This window comes from Lissotriton vulgaris, chromosome 5 (genome assembly GCF_964263255.1).
Source record: "Lissotriton vulgaris chromosome 5, aLisVul1.2, whole genome shotgun sequence".
Lineage (NCBI taxonomy): Eukaryota > Metazoa > Chordata > Amphibia > Caudata > Salamandridae > Lissotriton > Lissotriton vulgaris.
Window position 1 is genome coordinate 1529443915 of NC_141693.1, and position 21353 is coordinate 1529465267.

The 21353-nt window shown below is 43.0% G+C and overlaps 1 protein-coding gene across 1 annotated transcript in view; it reads right to left on the reverse strand.

Annotated features, from left to right (window-relative positions):
• LOC147712936 (cytosolic phospholipase A2 gamma-like) overlaps positions 1–21353 on the reverse strand; it is a 405968-nt gene that overhangs the window by 253957 nt on the left and 130658 nt on the right. Inside the window, exons 6-7 of the mRNA XM_086923599.1 lie at positions 13073–13271; positions 897–1014 (exon numbers count right to left, since the gene is read on the reverse strand). Of these exons, the coding sequence (XP_086779725.1) occupies positions 897–1014; positions 13073–13271 (317 nt within the window). The remainder of the gene's footprint in view (positions 1–896; positions 1015–13072; positions 13272–21353) is intronic.

Genomic DNA, 21353 nt, shown 5'->3' on the forward strand with positions numbered 1-21353 from the left:
CAGCTGGTGTATTTGCTCTCATGGGCCCTCTGCTCTTTGTTCCTTTGTTATTTTGAGAATGACTCCGGCTTTGTCAGATAGTAGTGGATTATACATTAGATCCCACATATTTGTTTTCTAGATGGAAGAGGTCAAATTTTACCATCAAGTATAGCTGTCTCTGGGGCTGTATCACAGAACTATCCACCATGTTAGATTCACTTGATCCCAACTTCGACAGGTGCCAAAGCAGAATTGAAAAAGTACAGCTCACTGTATTTATTAGTATTTAGTGCCAAGTTTAGGACTCTCTGTTTAATTACGTTTGTAATGTTCAATATGGTTATGTTTTGAATGCTTGTATATACTTTCTGATTGTTTAAGCTAGAGGCTAGACACTAGAGAGCAGATTTAGAAGCCCCTTGCGTCACTTTTTCGTCACTCTTCCCATGTTAAAAGTGACGCAAAAGTGGCGCAAGGGTCTTGTAAATCTGCCCCTTGTTTTTTTTGCAAGAATAGGCTGCGCTACAGAAATACTGACTAATTCATACATATTTACCTTTACTTATTTTGATCCATTTTGTCTTCAGAATCTTATGTCTATGAATTGTTTGTACTTTTTAAGCCAGCAGATTTACAATTACATGTATGCTGGAAGAGCCATTCATTTTTTTGGTTTTATACTTAATATAATTTTCAACACTTCCTGGCTTAGCATGTGGAAATTTGATCCCAATATAGAGTGGACAAGATTAGAAGCGGAACTGTGCACTAGTTATTTATATGTAAACTAAGAAGAAAAACCTTTTCCACGAGAAGTACTGTTGCAATTGAACATAACATGATTACTCAACTTATTGTTAAGTTTTGATAAATAAATTTAGCAATCTAAACTTTTTACACACACATGTTCGTACCAGAGGCATTTTTTTTGCCGCTCGTGATGTTACTTTTTTCCACTGCAGCGTAAATGGGATATGGGTTTGCACCATTCTCACAAGCTCGTTTGTGTTTAGACAGGCTGTTTTCATTAATCTAGAAAGAAAAATGAAATCATAATTACAAATATATTCCAGGTGAAAATACATGATGTAACAGCAATATAGCATACACACCCCGGAAGCACCCCCTCCCAAAAGAAAAACTCACATATACTTGCATATAGTCAAACCAAACATACCCAGACTTCAATTATTCAGACAAGGATAAAAAAAATGATAATATCAACAACAGAATCCTTATCAGTAGACCAGAGAAGAGAAAATCAGTAAATCGTATAGCTTCTTATTATATTGGTGCCTCCATGTCATTTGTAGCCTGTAACTTTAGGGTGGCCCACACTTCCTTCATCCAATAGGGCACAATTGCAGTTGTAGTCATTGTCTGACTGATCTTAACAAAAGCGCCCTATTGTTGTGTGTTGGGCTATGATGTGACACTTTGCGCTCTTTAATGCATGATTTTGAAAGACTGTTTTTTTTTAATGTTAAATAATATTATGCACACACCCAAAGTTCAGCTGACCGTTCATTATTTCATACAATTAGTCAAATCAAATCAGTGACCCTGTTTTTCTATTCATGTGGTATCGTACTGAAAAATACACAACCCGTCTTTATTCTTCTATTCCTTTATAGGTTAGCTCTGAAACAAATGGACAGTCTAAATAGCATTATTCAAACTGCTTGCTCTCTGCTTCCCTGCAGTTATATTGCCTATAGTACACCTTTCTGGAAACAACTACAATTTTTGACATTCTCGAAGTTTGTAAATGTTGTGAGACATACAGTCACCCGCAGCCATGAAACCTATCTCAATTTAGTTTTAGTTAAAAGGAATTATGGTGTATTGCAGATGCTTTGAGAAGCACAACAAATGGTTCCCAATGCATAGATGAAATTATGTAAATTGTAAATTGATACTTGTATAGCGTACTACTCACCCGCAAGGGTCTCAAGGCGCTTGTACAAATACCGCTGTGGAACAAATCCTGGCTTTCCCTGTGAGGCGTCCACTTCTGGGCACCCCAAGGTGGAGGCCAGGCTTCCTTAGCATTGTGAGGGCCGTTGTGGAGATTAAGCAAGCTATTGCCCAGATTTGCAGAGTGGGACTCCATGATTGGAATTGGCACCGAGGCGAGAGTTATCTGGTCCGTGGAATTTTGAGCCCAAGACCCGCCGAGGTGAGGAATTGAACCCTGGTCCCGGGCTAGACCTCTGCATCAGGGTCTGCCGCTCTAACCATTGAGCCACACTTCTCCACTTGATATGACCATCCAAGGCTTAAGGCTCTGCATCCTCCAAATTACTGCACGCCTACCACATGAGAAGGGAGCCTTGATGAATTCATGTCACATGAATATAAAGCTCTATCAGAGATGCCCTTCATCCTAAGATGTCATGACCTTTTCCCACCAACCAATAACCCAATAATATTCTTTATTTTTGTTAGGGTTATATATGATAGTGTATTTTTTATTATGTAATTTTTTTTATATCTATGTATAAGTAAGATGAATCTGCTTCTTCGATGTTTGATAATACACGAGTATTAGGCTAATGATGTCAGATTTGTGTGAAGTTCCCAACGCATAGTCTCATGCATGTTACAAGAAACAAAGAGACCCTGTTTCACATAGTTTGTACCTTGTGAGAGAATCTACAAAAGGGAACGATATTCTGCTGAAGAACAGAAATAACTGAGAGAGGTCTTTAAAGAGGGAGTTGGGGCACAAAGGACGTCTGGTGTGGTAAAGGCATGAAGCTTATGAGGACCCATGGCCTGCTTATTTTTGGTTGGGTTATATACAATAGTGTTTTTTAACAGTATAATCGTTTTATATATCCAAGTAAGATGAAGTTGATTCATTCAATGTGTAATAATGCCTGAGTATTAGGCTAATGATGTTAGATAGGTGTGCAGTTCCCTACCCATATAATTATGTATGTTATGAGCGACAGGGAAACCCTGTTCCATACAGATTTTACCCACCTGATCACAACCAAAACATACCTTTGAACCTCTATGAACAGGCTTACCCATCGGGATCCATGGCTTCTTTTCAGTGGGAGGATGGGAACCCTTATCATGGTTCCCTTGGGGATAACTTTGAGGCACTTTTTGGAACTCCTTCTGTTTATCCTTTTCCCCCCACTCATCTGCTGGGGACCCTGCCCACCTTTGGCGGAGTCTCTCATATTGCCCTTTTGGACCCTGGTACTGACCCAGCAGTCCGCTTCCACAGCAGGCTTTCTGGGGTCAGTCAGCTTACTGTCAATCAATTGCTGGCGTAGCTCTGGAAAACAATATCTGACAAGTGCTCCCATGCAACCAAATCATAGAGCCCCTGTAAATAATTCACCTTGCTACCCTTCACCAACCCTCCAATGCTTTGCAAAAATAGGACACATACACTACCCAAGTACTTGACTCCAGCTTCTTGCAGTTTCAAAATGTCTGCCTATATAGCTCTGGGGTCAATCCATACCTGGCTATCAAGGCCTACTTCATTGGGGCATAGGACATCTGATCCTCAGTGGGCAAAGCTAGTAATGACTCTCTTCCTTCACTGACAGAGCAGCTCCACAACTCCCCTCCCCAATCTTTCTCAGGGACCCAGTGGGACCTTATTGCTACCTCGAAGGCCATGATTCACTGACCAATGTCCTCATGCTTCATCAAATCTTTAATACCATCTTTGGGAATGTATGCTTCCACCAGAGGGATTGATCTCCAAACTTTTCTCTTTCAGATCCAACTCCCTCAACCTTCTCTCATGCTCTAAAAGCATATTTTTCTCCTCCATGACCTTTTTTGCTCTCCAACTCCAATTTCTTACTCTCCTTGTCACACTCCTTCCCCAGCCTGAGCTTTGCAAGCTCCATCTCATGCACTCTGCTTCTCTCCCTGTCCTCCAACTCCTCTGGAGACAGACCCTTAGAAGATACACTGCTGCCCACCCTGGAAGGCAACTTCCCCCCAGTCAAGCCAATAGCTCCTCTTGCTGCCCATCTAAATTCTCTCCCTCCACAATAGGCTCCTCTGGAAGCTCACCAGCAATTCTTGATTCAAACCAGGCCCTCAGCGCCTTTTCGTATTCCTCCTTTCTGATGAGGCCTCTCACAGAGATTTTAAATCTTTTGCAGACAGTTTTGAGTTGTGTCACAGTGTAGGTATCATTCCTTTCCCCTTAAAATTCAATATCCACAGATGCAAATGATGCTGGTTTTGCCCATGGTGAAAATTGGCATTTCTCAAGATGCAAAAGAATTCCTAGAAAAAGAATTCTACCAAATATATGTGGTTGTGTAATGGTCTGCACAATACTAGTAGTGTACGTTACAAATTCAAGTCCAGATCCTCACCGCTGACCACCAAGGTTAGAAATGGGGGTCTCTAGTTGGCAGAGGTAGGTTCCTTTGTCCAAATAGGGGCCCTTGCTTCTAGTCAGAGTAAGGGGGATACACTTCTAAAATAACCACTGCTTACCCTCTTGGTAGCTTGGCAAAAGCAGACAGGCTTAACTCAGGGGCAGTGTGTAAAGCATTTGTGAACACATACATTAATACAGTGAAAAGACTACAAATGGGCAACACAGCAGTTTAGAAAAATAAGTAACGTTTATCCAAACCAAAACAAGACCAAACGACATAAATCCACAATGCAGTTATCAAGATCTCCTCAAACACAGGTTATTCACTCAATTGAGGTCTGTAGCAACAAATAACTCCACCTGATGTCGTGACTGATAAAAAAGCCCAAAGAACAGCACTGACCACGAAGTGCGCACCTTCGGGTGCAGAGTGAACAATACCTTGGAATTGATGAAAGCAAAGATGGTGCACTGCGTCGGGCAGGTGATGCTTCGTTGGTTCCTTCCAACACAAGGGAGGTTAAGCTTTGGTTCCTTTACTGCGGTGCAGGGGAGGTCAGACATCTGCTCCTTATTGTATCGGAAGGTGACATCATGGTGTTGGCGAGGTGTTGGTGCCTTATGATGGTGAGGTGTCGAAGGATGCAGGAGTTATCCACGTCGAGTATAGGCTCTGTGTTGATGAAGCACTGGCGTTGGTGAAGTCAGGGCTGCGGTGCGAGTCAGGACGGTGCATTGTAGACATCACAAGTGGTGTCCTCGCTCTGGTGCAGGCAGCAGCCTCAGTGACGGCTTCGGAGTCAATGTAGAATGAAGTTGGCAGGCGTCGGGCCTACGGTGCACGTTGGGCGATGTGTTGTGCTCTTCATGAGTGGTGCCCACAGATTTGGTGCAGGTTATGGCATCGCTCACCAGGGTCAGTGTTGCAGTTTCCTTCTGTGACTGCTGAAACTGCAGTTCCAGATGCGGAGAGATAGAAGAAATGAAATCTTTGTATCCCTGAGACTTCAGAACAGGAGGCAAGCTCAATTTCAAGCCCTTGGAGATCTTTTCCTCAAGCAGGTGATAAAGCAAACAGCAAAGTCCTTTTCTCCTTTCCTTGGAAGAAAGTAGCCACTGCAGGCCAACCGCAGACAGCAAACAACACAGGGTCAGTATTCCTCCTCAGCTTCTCCAACTCTTCTCCTTAGCAAAGGTTCCTCTTGATTCCCAGAAGTGATCTAAAAGTCTGGGGTCTGGGCCCCTCTTTTTATACACACAAATCTTTTGCTCTCTCAAGGCAGAGAGTGTCTGTACCCAGCCAAAACCAGTCCTGTCTTCACTGGTGCAGCTTCCTGGCAGGAGGTAGAAACAGCATTGTTGAAGGCAGACCAGGCCCATGCAGGTGAAAGGAAATCTCCTCCTCCTAATCTAAATTCAACTCAGGTCTATACAGCCTAGCCCGGACTCATCAGACTTCTGGAGCCACTGCCCCTCGCTAGCCCCTGTCATCCAAAAGCCAGACATGCAATACACAAACCTAGCAAAGGCACACTGGAAGGTTTGGCAAGAAAATACCTACTTTCTAAAAGTGGTATTTTTAAACACAGCATTTAAAAATCACCCTCACTAAAAGATGCATCTTAACGTTCTGAGTTCAGGAATACTAAACTTTGTTTTCCTACCTTGTTCCAGGGCCAGTTATGTTCATAAGATGTTATAAACAAACTCCCCATTCTGTCCTCTGCAATAGTGAAAAACGATATTGACAGTAATTCACTATCAGTACATGCCACAAACACCAGAGCATGTCCTACCTTTCACATACACTCTACCCTGCTCACATGGGTACCTTGGGCCTACCTTAGGGGTGAATGACATGTAAGAAAAGGAAAGGTTAAGGCTTGGAAAGTGGATACACTTGCCACGTCGACATGGCAGTACTAGACTGCATACAGGCACTGCAATAACAGGCCAGTCACCTTTTACAGGTTGCTTCTGTGGGTGGCACAATCAGTGCTGCAGCCCACTAGCAGCATTGATTTACTGACCCTGGGTACACACAGTGCACTGTACTAGGGTCTGACTAGTAAATCAATATGCCAACCATGGAATCACTAATCCATAACAACAATTATAAAAAGGGAGCACTTGCAGTTTGGCACCTGAACAGCAGTGTCAAAGTGTCCCAAGCATCTAGACCCGCAGAACGGAGTCCAACACACAGCAAAAACACAGGAGGCAATGGCCAAAAATGCAGGGGAGACCAACGCCAATGGTGCCAGGTCTAACACACACCACACGCTCACACACACACACACACACAGATATTACCATGAAAATACATGGTAAAAACCCACGATGTAAAGGTCAACACATTGCATTGAATTTGGAATAGTAAAGGCATACATGACAACATCGTACATCCCTTCCAACGTCTTGTCACTGTGGCTGACAGATACTCTGATACAGTGTTTCGACTACAGGGACCTGCACTGATTTTTCTAACATGGGCCCTTAACCACCACCTTTGTGTAAGTCTGCATTTCAGTGGTCGGCACTTTTGAATGCGATGATTCTGTCTTCGTAATAATTCTGAAAAAATTCAGTTTTCCTGGACCAGGAGCCATTGAGCCCTGATGTTTGGCTTAAGAGTGTGGACCCTGTTTTTGAACCTGGCATATGCACCACTTAATGTTGCCTTCCCCTCCCTTTTTTCTGTTTTTCTCATTCTGACAAAGACCCACAGGCAAGGTCTATATTTAAACTACTTGTTAGTCGAATCAAAATGTCTAAAGTTGTGTTAAAGCATGGATTGAATGCCATTACTCTTATGACAGATGTGTTCTGATTCATCTACTGTTTGTATGTGTGTGGACATACCTCAAACAAAGTATTAAGGGGCATATTTACATGTTCTGGCGCATCTTTGCAAATCAGCAGGGATGCGCCAGAACAGATGTGTCATGCAATCCCCTCCTTCCGCCACCACAGATGCGCCACATTTAAAATGCGCCGCACCATGGTGCAAGGAAGGGAAGATGCGTGACTCATCATGTGGCGTATGGGTGGCGCATTTCTGGAGTCGCGACGCAACTCCTGCAATGCACAAGGGCCACCCATACTCAACGTGGTGCGTCACTCCTTACGCCTGCTTCAAGCAGGCGGAATGATTTCACGCAGCAGCGTCGTAACACTGACTCAGTGAAATCTTGTAGATTTCACTACGTCAGTTTTACGGGGCTTTCCTGCGAGGGAACGCCCACCCTGCGACAGAACGCCCACATGAAACCTGACGCAGGTTTCATGTGGCGTAGGGCTTTACAACGTGACACATCTGCCTAGATGCGTCACCTTGTAAATAAGTCGCAACGTGGCGCATTGTTTACACCACCGCTGCGTCATAAAAGTGATGCAATAGCAGCGTAAAAGTGTCGCAAGGGGCTTGTAAATCTGCCCCTATATATTTCAGACAGGATTATTGCAGCAACATGATTCAGCTGTTTTGTTTACTCTCGTTACTGTAATCTTTCTATAATCTTGGTAATGAATATTCCACTTTCTGTCTCAGTATTTTGCACTTGAGAACCTCTACAAGCACTTGCTCATGCACCTTATGGAGCAACCTAATAAATTCTTTGATTGTATGCACTATTGATGTAAAGATATATCAATTGAATTTATTTAATTGTTTAAGTTCCGGATTGTTTTTTTCTCTTTCTCTCTCATTCAATCAATTAATGCTGAGTTAAATATGGGAGTTGGTATTGTATTTTAAATCTTTTGTACTTCCAATAGGACCATTTGTTGCTTGTATTGAACTGTACCCAGGTCCTTTTGGTCTTTTTGGGTTACCCAATTAGTTTGCGATGATCTTCATGTCATGCCTAGCATGACAAACTGCCTGTACTCTGGGATTGTAAAATTAACTAAAAGATGCCAAATGGAAGCCAGTTATTTACAGACAGACCACCACCACGGCGGCCGCATCTGCTATATTTCACATTGTGTGGTTGCTGTTAGTTGTAGCACCCACGGCAATGTTGAAAATGCACCTTTAACATGCGGTGCCTGCCACATGTTGCAGGGGAATGGTGCCCCCCAAGTGGAAATTCAAGGTGCCCATCATGGAAAGACTGGCGGGGATCCTGCATCCCAATCAGGCACACCACCATTCCGGGGATGTGGGGCGGTCCAACGGGCAATTAGAGTAATTCATTTTAATTAAAGTACTGTTGGACTTGGCCCTTTTTGCAGGGTCATATCCAAACTATTTGTCTTCATCCTTCTCTTTTCTGAACCTGTTTTTGTGTGCTTTTAGGAGTCTGCACACTTTACCATTACTAACCAGTGCTAAAGTGCTTTTGTACTGCTTTGTAAACATGGTAAGATTGGCTTACGCCTATTTGGCATATCTAATTCACCTATAAGTCCCTAGTAAAAGGGTACTACATGTAGTCAGAGCCTGTAAATAAAATGTTACTAGGGGGCCTGCAGCACTTATTGTGCCACACAATAAAGTAGTACTTTTAAACATGTCTAAGGTCTGCAATTGCAGTCTGTGTGTGCAGTCCATTTCGTCCTGTCAAAATAAACCTTTTGCCACACCTAAACAATCATTTTTAATACTTAAGTCATCCCTAGGGTACGCACTAAACAGCCCTGAGGGCAGGGTGCAGTGTGTTTAAAAGGTTAGGTGTGAACTTCTAAGTTTTACATGTCCTTGTAGTGAAAAACTCTGAAATGAGTTTTTCACTACTGCAAGCCCTAGCTCTTCCAAATGATAACCTTGGTTTAACTTATTACATTTAATAAGTGATAACTTTCAATTGGGAGAAGGTGGGAATTTCTTTTTTGATGCCTGAGTAATTGTAATTAAAAGTCCTCTATAATGGTAAAGTCGTATTTTAAGTTACAGTTTTGAAAATGCCACTATTGGAAAGTTGGCATTTTCCTGCCCTATCTGGTGCCTGCAGCCTGTTACTGGGTCAAATGACTGGGTGTAGTTGGCAGTTGGACTTTGTTTTTTCCTTCCAGACAGTCGCACACAAGAAGGAGTAGGTGTGACTCAATGGGACATCAATTGACTTGTCACTACTTCATTGATCATGAAGCCAGCTTGGAGTCAAAGTGCTGCATAAATACTTGGCCTTCCTCTAAGTTATGCCTTACTGCTTTTGTGGTACCAGAGGGTTAAGCACAGGTTAACTTGCGACTTGCTTGCATTTCAGCCTGACAAAGATTGTGGTTTCGACCTAAGTAGTGTTTCATTCCCTCTCAGCCAGTAACACAGTTTCCAACAAGTACCTTTAAAAGTAGCACAAGAAAATTGTAGATATAAGTGTAACTATAAAAACACTGTTGTGGTAGACACTGATAGACATGGTTTCGAAGATGCAGCCCATGCAATTTTGGAGATGAAGTATCATTAGTGCCGCAATAATCACATCTTCCTGTGCAGCCTAATGTCATTTCTTTAATGAACAAAAAGGAACGAAGAACCAGTTCTGGAGGAAATGCATCAACCTTAAAAACAGATTTTATTTCACAGTAACACCTAGGTATTCTTTGTCACCCAACACATTGAATTTAGAACATTTAGAATTTATTATGAGGTAGTTGGTATTTATTATTAACACTTTGTGGACAGTTGCCAACTCTGGCTCATAAGTGAGAACTTTAAAGACCTGGTGAAAGTTAATACTGAAAGATCTGAGCGTCTCTGATAGATACGTTGAGCTTAATGATTTTTAACAGTGGCGTTTAATTAGAGGTGAGGTTTTTATAAATCAGAAATGGTGTCAGTTATGACTTCTCTGTTAATAGAAATGAATGTACCGAAAACTGATCTTGATAGTTTGTTAAAATATTTACAATATATCATAAATCTCTAAATGAAAGTTTAAAAAATAACTGCCAAGTTCCATGCACACGAAGTTACAACATTGATATGAAAGCAATGCATAAAAAACAATGCACTTGTAGACACTTATTTACAATATACTCAACAGATGTATATTTATGGCTGAACATGGAGCATAACACAAGAAAGTATCAATGCACAAAGAATTGGGGTGGTATTTACAATCCAACGTATATCACAATTTGTGTTTGATTTTAATCCAAATTAATGCAAAGAAGCAAAATGCAATGCCTTTCATTTCTTTGTGTCAAGGAGACATTCCATGGGAACTGCATTGGTGTTCCTGTGCATCCAACCATGATTTTGACACAAATCAATATCTACAAGGTGAAACAGCGCTTAGATCACATGCGGTACATCGCATCCCATTACAATGCGGTTATTACAGCGACCGCATTGTTACATCACAAACTATTACATCGCAAGTCATTACAATGACTTGCTGTATGGGCAGAAGGTGTTGAATTTGCAATCCAACACTTTCCCTTCTGTTGAACAAACTGGATTAGGAATAGCGAATTATACTATTCCTAAATCAAACGCGCCTCCTACAGCAAGTCATTGTAAGGACTTGCGATGTAATGGTTTGCAATTTAACCACTTAATTGCGGCGGCAATTCCGCCACAGTGCGGCGGTTTAGTGGAGTGGGCGTGGCCGCGCCGGCCAACGGACGTTCACAGCACTACGGAGGTAGTGCTCGCGATGGCCGTTGGCCGACAAACGCAGCAAACGGGCTAACAATGCGGTAATTGTAACAACCATGTTTTTTTAAATTTATTTTGAAGTTTATAATGCACTCAGCTACCCCCAATGGTGGTGTCCTAGCACAATGACAGGCGGCAGAAGTAAGCACCAGGAAAGGTCTATGGGCTGGAAAACAGAAAGGTCTTTAGGACACATAAGAAGATAGTTTCAGACTCAGCAGCACGGAGAGAGAGTGGCAGGCTGTTCCAGGCTTTGGCAGTGAACGCTGCAAATGCTCTGCCACCCATTCTAGACCATGCAGAAATGGGGAGTCGCCAAGATGATTCGATCTAAGGGTACGGCTGCACTGGGAATGCTTGAGTTGTGCTCTAAGATAAGCTGTACCACGTCTCTAAAAAGCCCTGAAAGCCAGGACAAGAGACTTGAACTGTTTGATAACGGGAAGCCAGTGGAGCTTCCTTAAATAGGGTATGATCAAATGGCGATATGGGATATGGGATTTTGTATATCAGCCAGGCTGCTGCGTTTTGAATGATCTGCAGGCGTCTAATCAAATATGCAGGTGCCCCCAGATAAAGATTATTTACATGGTGGAGATGTGAGTTGATCAAGGCATGAATATTGGTCTGACAGGACTCCAGGGGAAGGAAGTGAAGGATTTTGCAAAGCTTGTGCAGTTTACCAAAGCAGGCAGAGGAGGCCTGACTAATTTGGGATTTGCAGGACAGCTCATTGTCAAACCGGAACCTAAGGTTCCTAGCCGAGTCCACAGGTTTAGGAGTTGGATGCAGCTCAGATGGCCACCGAAGCGATGGAAGAGGGGGGCTTTTTTGATTAAAGAACAGAACCTCAGTTTTGTCTGAGTTGAGCTTAGGCATATTCAATGATATCCAAGTGGAAATATTGCACAGGCAGTGTCTAAAATTTGCAAATGCTGCTTCGGAGTGATCATCAAATGAGAACACCAGTTGTGTGTGATCGGCGTAGCAGATCAATCTGACCCCACAGGATTCTACCAGTGCTGCCATTGGGGAGAGATTAACATTGAAGAAGTGAGGGCGCTGTAATGGCATGCGATGTATCGCATTCGTACTAAAGTGATATATTCCTACAAAGACTTGTAGACCTGGATTTGTGCCAAAACACTGCACCTCTCTAAGGCTGGCATAGAAAGGGGAAATATTTTATATTTCTTCACATTTTTGCATCTGCAGCACTGATAAAAAAGGAAATTACCCTTTAGCATAGTTTCTGTGCAAAAACTATGATGACCACAATGCAGACATCCCTGCACTATGGTAGCAAGTGTGGCATCTCAGGGAGATTGCAGAACAGCACCACATCTTTGTAGGTATGGTACTGCTCTGCTCTCTAACTTTTATTCAATGCAGCAATGCAGAGAAGCACAACAACTTCACTTGCTGTATTGCACTGCATGATTTATTTGTAAATCTGGGTCCAAGAGTCAAACATAACACTGTGCAGCAGGAAGCACACAGTGATGTGCTTCGAAGCGCAAACAACAATGTGCAGCAAGATGCAAATAGTGATGTTCATCACGGTGGCAAACCATGATATGCAGAATGGAAGCAAAGAGTGGAATGCACCTGGAGAGCACTGAAGGATGTGCCTTATGGGAGAATTGGGTATTGCACCTCAAGGGATCACTGAATGTACCTTGCTGGAGTACTGGGTTGTTTGCCTAATGGATGCATTGGTTGTTGGGTATCCGTTTAGACCTGGTTATTTTGCATTAGTGCAACATTGGGATGTTCATTTCATTAGCTATGTATGCTAAGGGCGCACATGCTAATAAACAGAACTAAGCATAGCCTACCAAGTACATTTGTAGAAAATGGTGATGTACAGTAGGGGGAGCATCTCAATGTGCAACAGGCCGGCTCCAAGATCACAGACCTGTATAGGTCATTTATCCAAACAAATGAAGCATAGCTTTATGACTAGACACATAGGAGAAATGCAGTCCTTCAAGTGACAAGCTACATGAAACACATTGAAAACTTCTGCATCTGATATTGTACCAGAACATATTGATAAATGACAATTCTAAAAAATAGAAATGAAAAATTATAAGAGACCAAGGTTTACTTACTTCTTTTATCATATGGTTGCCAACCATATAACTCCAAAGGATTGTCAGGGAGCATACACCTTCTTCAATAGCAAGCTGTATTTTCTGCCATATGGTCAGCAGATTTTCGGCTGGCTTGTTGAGGTACTCTATCACTTTCTTTTCACATTCATTTATATTTTTAGACCAGTTTATGTCTTCATATACTGAAGACATGCACCTGTGAAAATAAACGAAAAAGCAATAGTTGTGGTCATCTCCTAAATTCAAACTTAAAATACCATTGAAGCAAACAAAGCATGAGTAGTTACTTGGCAGTAGCTGAATGTAAAACAAAATCAACAATCCATTTAAAAAGAAAGAATATTTTGTTATGCAGGAAACATATAGGGAAGGTGAGGCATCAGTCTTAGGGACCATAAAGGCTGTTTCCTACCAATTCTAAACACAAATAACTTACTTGTTTTCATAATAAGGAGATGGGTTATATCTCCTCCCTATGTTCAGGGCTTGATGGGCCGTACAGGGTATGTGGTAAGTGTTGATAGGTTGGATTTATTGAGCTTGGTTACTTTCAGAGTTACATGTACTAGGGGATCCTCAGTCTACACAGCTCCACCCAGCTGGAGCTCACAATTCTCATAGAGTTGTATATATGCATTGCTTCCATGGATGCTTCATAAGAGCATGAACTATTCAAACATTCATGATCTTCTTTTCAGAACTGCTAGCAAAATCTATGGCTCTGAAATAACACATTTGAAAAATATAAACGGGCCTTTTTTTCGAAGATAAATTATTTGTGGTCCAATCTCCCTTCTGTGTCCCCTTTGAGTGGGACAGGATTCTTTCCTGCACTTGCTCAATGTAGTATGGTGCTGGTAATAAACATTTATCAGTGTTACTTCAAGCATTCTGAAAGACACATCTTTCTAGCCATACTCAAGGCTCAGACAGATGTTTTCATTTTCATACCAATATAAGAGTTTCTAGAATGAATGAGACTATCACAGAGAATTACAGAATTTAAGTTAAGAAAGAGTTGATCCCAATTTGTTTAGTGACATATGATTCATAATCTGTAACACTCCGGCTTGTGTGTAGACCTCACATCTGGATGTAGCACTATAGTCAGTATTACCCCATTTGTTATTTTCAAAATTTACCATCTTAGCACAACGGGGTGGAGTCAGTAGTTCATGCCTCTTCTTTCTAATACACTGATATGCTTTGAACAAATGTTATTACAAGAAAAGGAGTCAACCGATGCCTACATACTCAGGATAGGAGGCCAAATAAAAAAAAATTGCCCTGAAGAGGTCAGCATGGACAAAATGCGTTGGGTACAGTCTTATCAATTTTGAAGAAAGAAGTCACAAATAAAGAAGTGTAAACGTTCCTGCTGAAGTGTTCTTATGCTTAATTTCAAAGCTATAAATACCTATGAATGGAAAGAGTTATTTATACAATTGCTCCATGGTATGTGTATAGTTACAACTAAGTGTCCTGGACCATTGTGTTTCTTATGTTGTTGACGGATATCGCTTATCTCAGGAGACTTAGGGGTTTTGAGTCTCAGGTCCTAAGCACCTTACGAATTATTGGATACCTTACACTACTGCTAGATAAGTGCAATCCATTATGCCTCAATCCCTTAAAAAAATTCTCACTATGTATAATGGATGTGCAAAGTAGGTGAAAGATTCTAATGTGAGAAAGTCATCACTGATGGAAGTGGGCATGATCCAGGACCACAATGTTTCTCCACTTTGAGGAGCTTGAAGGTGATTCTTCTGTTGATTGGGAGACAGTGGACATTTCTCAGGTGACTGGTGGAAATGGCTGCAGCGGTGGATGTCCAGGATAAGGTTTGCAATGGCGTTCTGGATTCTTGATAATTTCGTTTGGAGCTTCTGGGTGGTGCCAGCATAAAGTGAGTTGCTGTAGTCAAGTTTGCTGCTGACGAGCACCTGGGTTAACTATGATGCTGATGTTACATGCATGGTCTGTAGCTGTGGGGGTGCTCTGACCACTGCGGGCTACCAGGAGTTGTGCAAGGCAGTGGGTGGTTTCCAAAAATCGGGATATTGCTTTTGTCAGAGTTAGGTTTGAGGCAGCTGTACTTCATCCAGGTGGTGACTGCCTTCATCCCATTGTGGAAGTTGTTCTTTGTGGCTGTGGACTTGTTAGTGACGGAGAGAATCAGCTGGGTGTTGTCGGCGTAGAAGACAACGTTTAGTCCGTGGTTTCTGAAGATGGCTACCAGCGGGCTATGTAGATGTTGAAGAGGGTGAGGCTCAGGGAGGATCCCTGAGGGACTCTGCAGCTGATCTCTGCAGATTCTAAGGAGAACAGTCAGTGCCTGACTCTCTGGGTTCAGCCTGTGAGGTAGGATAGGATCCATTCTAAGGCTTTTCTGCACATGCTGGCCTCATGCAGTCTTGCATAGAGTGTGTGGTAGGAAAATGGCAGCGAGGTCTAGGAGGATGAGGGCCTCAGTTCTGCCTCACTCGAGGAGATTGTAGATTTGGTCTTTTGTGGTGGGAGGGCAGTCTCATTGCTGTAGTTGCTTTTGAAGCCTGATTGGAAGGTGTCCAAGATGTGGTTTGTTCCAATGAATTTGGTGAGTTAGGCGTTGATTGCCTTCCCCATCACTTTGGCTGGGAAGGGGAGCAGATATATGGGTCTGTAAATCTTGAGATCCATCAGGCCAGCAGAGAGGTTTTTCAGCAGTGTGTTGATCTCTGCATTTTACAGTCTTCAGGGAAGGTGATAGATTCAATGGAGCGGTTGATGGTGCATCAGAGTTTGGGGGCGAAGGTGGCGCCGGATCAGTTGAAGAAGTGGTGAGGCAGGGGAATGAGGGGGCTCCAGAGTGGATGGTCTTCATGATTTGTAAGGTGATGTCAGTGGTTAGGGTCATCCAATTGAGGAGGGTTGGCTAGGATCTGGAGCATTTGGGTGTGGTGGTTGTGGGTGGGGTGTGTCACGATTCACTCCATGTGCCCTCGTGCCCACCACCAGGGGGCCAAATTGTGGGGCTTTCCAGTGTTGTAATAAGCTTACAGACCATCCCCTGCGTGCATATCCTGACTTCCAGCCATTGGGACACTATTTGGGAATTAACATGTATTCCCAATCCATGCTGGGTTTTGTGAAAGGCAGCCTGCTCATACTTGAAACCAGCCTGCTCATGTTTCTGAACTCCACTACCTAGAATTCCCTGCTCAATGCTTCGTCTCCACCCCTGCAGGCCAAGGATGGGGGGAGGAATTCAGCTCACCTGTGGCTGGCTGCTGCTAGCATGCTCACACCTGCTGCATGTGATTACTGTGAGCTTTCTAAGCCCTAGCTCTCTTCAGGCCAAGGTCGGTCATTGTAGCTGTATACCGGTGAGACCGATCCTTGTTTCCAGTGTTTCCTGAGCCTTTGATAGGCTTGTTTTCAGTGATTCCTGAGATTTAGTTAACCCTTGTTCCTTGATTCCTGAACTATAGCTATTCCTTGTGCCTGAATTAGCACTGCATGCAGTGCTACCTTGTTTCCAGCGTCCCTGAGCTATAGTTCTTCTTTGTTCCAATTTGTGGGCTTCAGCTATTTCTTGTTCCTGATTTGCACTGCTTGCAGTGCTCTCTTGACTCCTTGTTTTCTGAGCTGTAGCTATTTCATGTTACCTTGAACTAGTACTGCCTGCAGTGCTACCTTGTCTCCTGAAGCTTTAGTAACCCCCTTGTTCCTGGATTAGCACTGCCTGCAGTGCTACCTTGACTCCTGCAGCTTTAGTAATACCTTTTTTTCTGAACTAGCACTGCCTGCAGTGCTACCTTGACTCCTAAGCTATAGTAATTTTTCTGTTTCCTGAACTAGCACTGCCTGCAGTGATACCTTGACTTCTGAAGCTTTAGTAATTCACTGTTCCTGCCCAATCACTGCCTTCAATGCTACTTTGTTTTCTTAATTCCTTAACTTGCACTATTCTAGTATACCCTTGTAGCTTTACCGTATCCATATACCTGCCTTTCTTCCCATTTCCTTGGTTCCAGTTCCTAGTCTGCGGTCTTTATATTCTTCTGTCTTGCTTCAATTACCTTGTATGTTTGTTACTTGCTTTCTGCCAAGTGTGCCCTGTGAATTCCTTCCTTTCCTGTTAAGCACTTCTCGTTGCTAGCTCCTTGTCTATTGTGCTTGTGTTTAGTTCTATCCATTTGCTGTTACTGCCTTGCGTGTTCCTGTTTAATCGCCAGGATCCATGGACACAGCTGACTACCTAGGTGGTGTTTCTTGTTCTCTGTGAGTATAGTGTTTGACTTGCATTTATAACATCACCATAGGCATATTCTCCACAGACCCTGCCTTTGCATGCATATCCTATATGTGGGAATTTGCCGTCAGTATCTGTAACAGCAATTGTGGGTGAGAAACTTACTGAGCTTCAGTCTTACTGTGTGGAGCTCCTGAGTGCTTTACCCCACACTTCCCTTTATTGTTAATGTTGTATTATATATTACCTACTGGCGGTCGCCAGTAGGTAGTTATAGTTAGGACCTAGTTACCATAGGAAAATGACAACATTCTATTCCCAATAACTTTTTGACAAATTCTTAAAACTAATTCTTTGTTGATATCAGCTCCTATGTTGAAAGTTTGGGGGTGATTCATCACGGGGGGCCAAGAAAAAAGGGGCCCCAAAACGTGTTTTCTCCATGTTAATTTCCATAGGAAACTTTAGACAAGGCTACAGGTCGAACGGTAAATGGAATTACCTCAAATTTGGCTGGGAGAAGGGTCTTGGTCTAGAAAGCACGCTTTTGTTCATATGGTGGAAATTCGTTCAGTAGTTTTGAAGAAATATCGAAATTTACAGATATCAATATTTGGGAATTCCGCCATCTGATTGGCTGAGGGGTTACGAGCACGAGCTTGCTGCTGATTGGCTGCGAGCGGTTGCAACTAGGAAGTGTTGCCGGCCATTTGTTGATTCTGTTGAAGCGTGTAAGGGGAAAAAGGGCGAAAAAAGTGGGAAAGAGAAGGGTAGAAGCACTGTAACCTCTGGGGTGTTTAGGGTGTGCTATAGAGGGGGTGCGAAGTGAAGTATTCACCCCTACTGGTGTGAAAGTGGTGGGCTACGGAAATTAAGTGAGGTATTGCCTAGAGTCTGATGCTGCTAAGGTGAGCTGGTGCGAGACTCGGGATTAAAGTGTGAGCCCAAATTGTGTGTCTTATGCTGTGAAGTCATGTGCCATGGCTGCTGCACTACACTTGTGGAAGTAGTGTCAGCATGTGTTTATAACTACTAGGACAAACTACTGATCCGTACTGGTCTGAAAGTCCTTGGGTATGGGAAATATGTGAGGTAATGTCTAGAGTCTCATGCTGCTAAGCTGAGCAGCTGCCGGACTCAGGGATGAAACCGTGAGTCCAAACTGTGTGTCATATGCTGTGAATTCATGTGCCTTGGCCGCTGTGCCACATCTGTCCAAGTAGTGTCAGCATGTCGTTATAGCTACTCAGAGGAACTTTTGTTTCAAACATTGTAGCTTGTGTATGGTGCTAAGGGGGTGTTATACAGGCAGTGCAAAGGTATATTCACGCAAATCAAATTAATTCGATATTTGTGAAGTACAAACTAATCACTCCTAAGGGTGTGATGGCGCTAGGGGTATATGCCGAGCTGCTAAAGGAGTCGGGGTAAATTTGCTGATCTACTGAGCTCTACCAGTCTGAAAGTGCTGGGTACGGAAATTAAGTGAGGTATATTGCCTAGAGTGTCATGCTGGTAAATTGAACTGCTGCTGAACCGTGAGCCCAAACTGTGTGTCCTATGCTGTGAAGTCATGTGCTCTGGGCACTGTGCCACACCTGTCCAACTTGTATATGGTGCTTAGGTGGTGTTGTATAGGGAGTGCAAAGGTAAATCAATACGGCATTTTGTAAAGCGCAAACTACTGACCCCTATGGGTGAGCAGAGCCGGTGAGCAAAGCGAGAGCTCTGTGCTGCAAAGTAAGATGATGTGGCCACTGTGCCACAGCTGTGTGGGGAATGCATTTTAGCGAGGGTCCTGGAGTTGTCGTTACTTGGCCCTAAAATAGCGGGGCTAAGTTGTAAGTTATAGGGTGGCTCTAAAAAGAGCCCTTGTATTTATTAGTTGGAGCTACATATAAGTGTGGATGCACAACTTCAAGTTATTCAGGAAAACTCAATTTCCCTGATCTGTGAAGTGTACTCCATCACTTCTGTAGATATCAGCCATATCAAAATGTATGTTTTTGTTATAGATGGACCTAATTTTGTTGACTCTGAGGTATTCAGACACAGCTTTGTTGACTTTCTTTCTAGATTTTTCAATCTGAGGATAAAATTGTTTTGACCATTTCCACTTCTGTCTTTGGCATATATTGGAATGTACAAAGACCGTTTGTCTCAAAAGTAACATCAATTGTCCAAAGGTGTCTTTCATAAGCATTTCCAAACCTACCCCAGTCAATGTGCCTGGGTGGCTAGCACCACAGTGCACAATCATGAGGTCAGGGTGTTGGAAATGCAAACAGGTTTTAACCAAAGGGAACAATTGGTGCCACCTAAATCCTCTCTGTGGAAACCATTTAATGACCACATTTTGTAAACCTAGGTCTAAGTCAATACGTCTCTGTTCTGCATACCTCTTGCACCAGAAAACATATCTATGTCCAACGATCCACACTAGCATTTTGAAGGTATGGCTGAAAGGTATGGAAAGATGTCTGTAGCTCATGCAGTTCCTTTGTAGAATAAGAGATATGTTTAAAGATGTGAAACTAGTTTATTTTCACATACAAAACAATACCTGAGTGGGAGATGAAAAACATTGTTTTTTAAAAGTATGGTGCACATTCGTTTTGTGGAAAAGCATGTTTGTGATTCGTTAAGAAAAGGCAGTTTGAACGTGGAGTACATAATATAGGATAACATTTGCTCAATTTAACCACACCTGCTACTTGCATTTGGAAAGGCACTGCTCAAACTTAAAACAATTGTGAACTTTTAACCTGCACGTGCCGTTAAATGTTCGAGAAAATATTGCAAAAAAATATCATTAGGTTTAAAAAAATGGATAACATTTTAACCTGCACATGTTGTAGAATGTTCCAGAAACTGTGTTGATAGAATACGTTGCACTGCTGACTTCGATGTGACGTTGAATATGAAAAAAAACTGTTTATATAGAAAATTAAAAAGAAACTAATAGAGAGAAGTTTTGAAATGCAAAAGAATTAAGGAAGTATTCTAATTTGTTTGTTACTTGTATTAATGTGTGGAGGAACAAAATTATAGAAACAGCACCAGGAAGAGGAAAAAGCAGGGAGTGGGGGGACGGGGAAGATGGGCACAATGGCACACAGTTACAATGAAGTACAGCACAAGTATAGACAAAGAATGGCCAAAATGAAACACTCCAACAAGGAGCATAAGGCACATAACCTGGGAACATCACACCACTGAACGGGCATAGAAGTGGAAACCACACTGCATTCATAAAGGATGTGAAAAAAGAGCGGTCGTGGGTGCTGCGGGATGGCTGCAACCGTGGTCATCATGGATGAGCTGCCCAACCCATGGCACATGGGCGGGTTCACTCTGTGTTACATTGCCAAACAGCTGCTCCTCCTTCCTGCAAGCCCTCACACTTTTTGTGTGGTCCACTTTTGTATCCTGTGCACTCGTACGGCACAGCATTGTAATGTCTATTCGGGCATGTCCTGCTGCATTCGAACTACACAATGAGAGTGCTGTTTGGTGGTGGTGTATCACACTTTACAACATCGTCTGCTGCGGCCCTTGTGGCAGGCCACACAAGAACACAGAGGCACACTTACCGCACTTCCTGCACACGAACATGTCCGAGACACACCGGTTCCCTTGCCGGATATGCACACCCCTGCGGTGACCTGTGTACGAAGGACCAGCACACGTGTGTTGTCCTTGCAGGAGGATGCGTGCGTAGCTACATGTCCAGGGTCACTGCCAACGCTGAGGTGACATGGTAACTTCGGCTGAAGACAGCACACTGTGATGTTGCAGGGCCCGTGCCAATCATGCTAATACAATGGCCACATGGACACACTCAGATGCGGGTTTGGGGGGCGTTGGTGGTCCTGGTGATGTTACGATGAGTCTTGTGGCCCTCATGGGTATCCCTGTATAGTGCTCATTGACTCTATGGCACCTGTGGGTGTTCTGGTGTGGCTCTTGGCAATGTTTCCTTTCATGCAGCAGGTAGTTGTCCTGCTTAACACTAGCAGAAGGCAGGTGTAAAATTCCTGG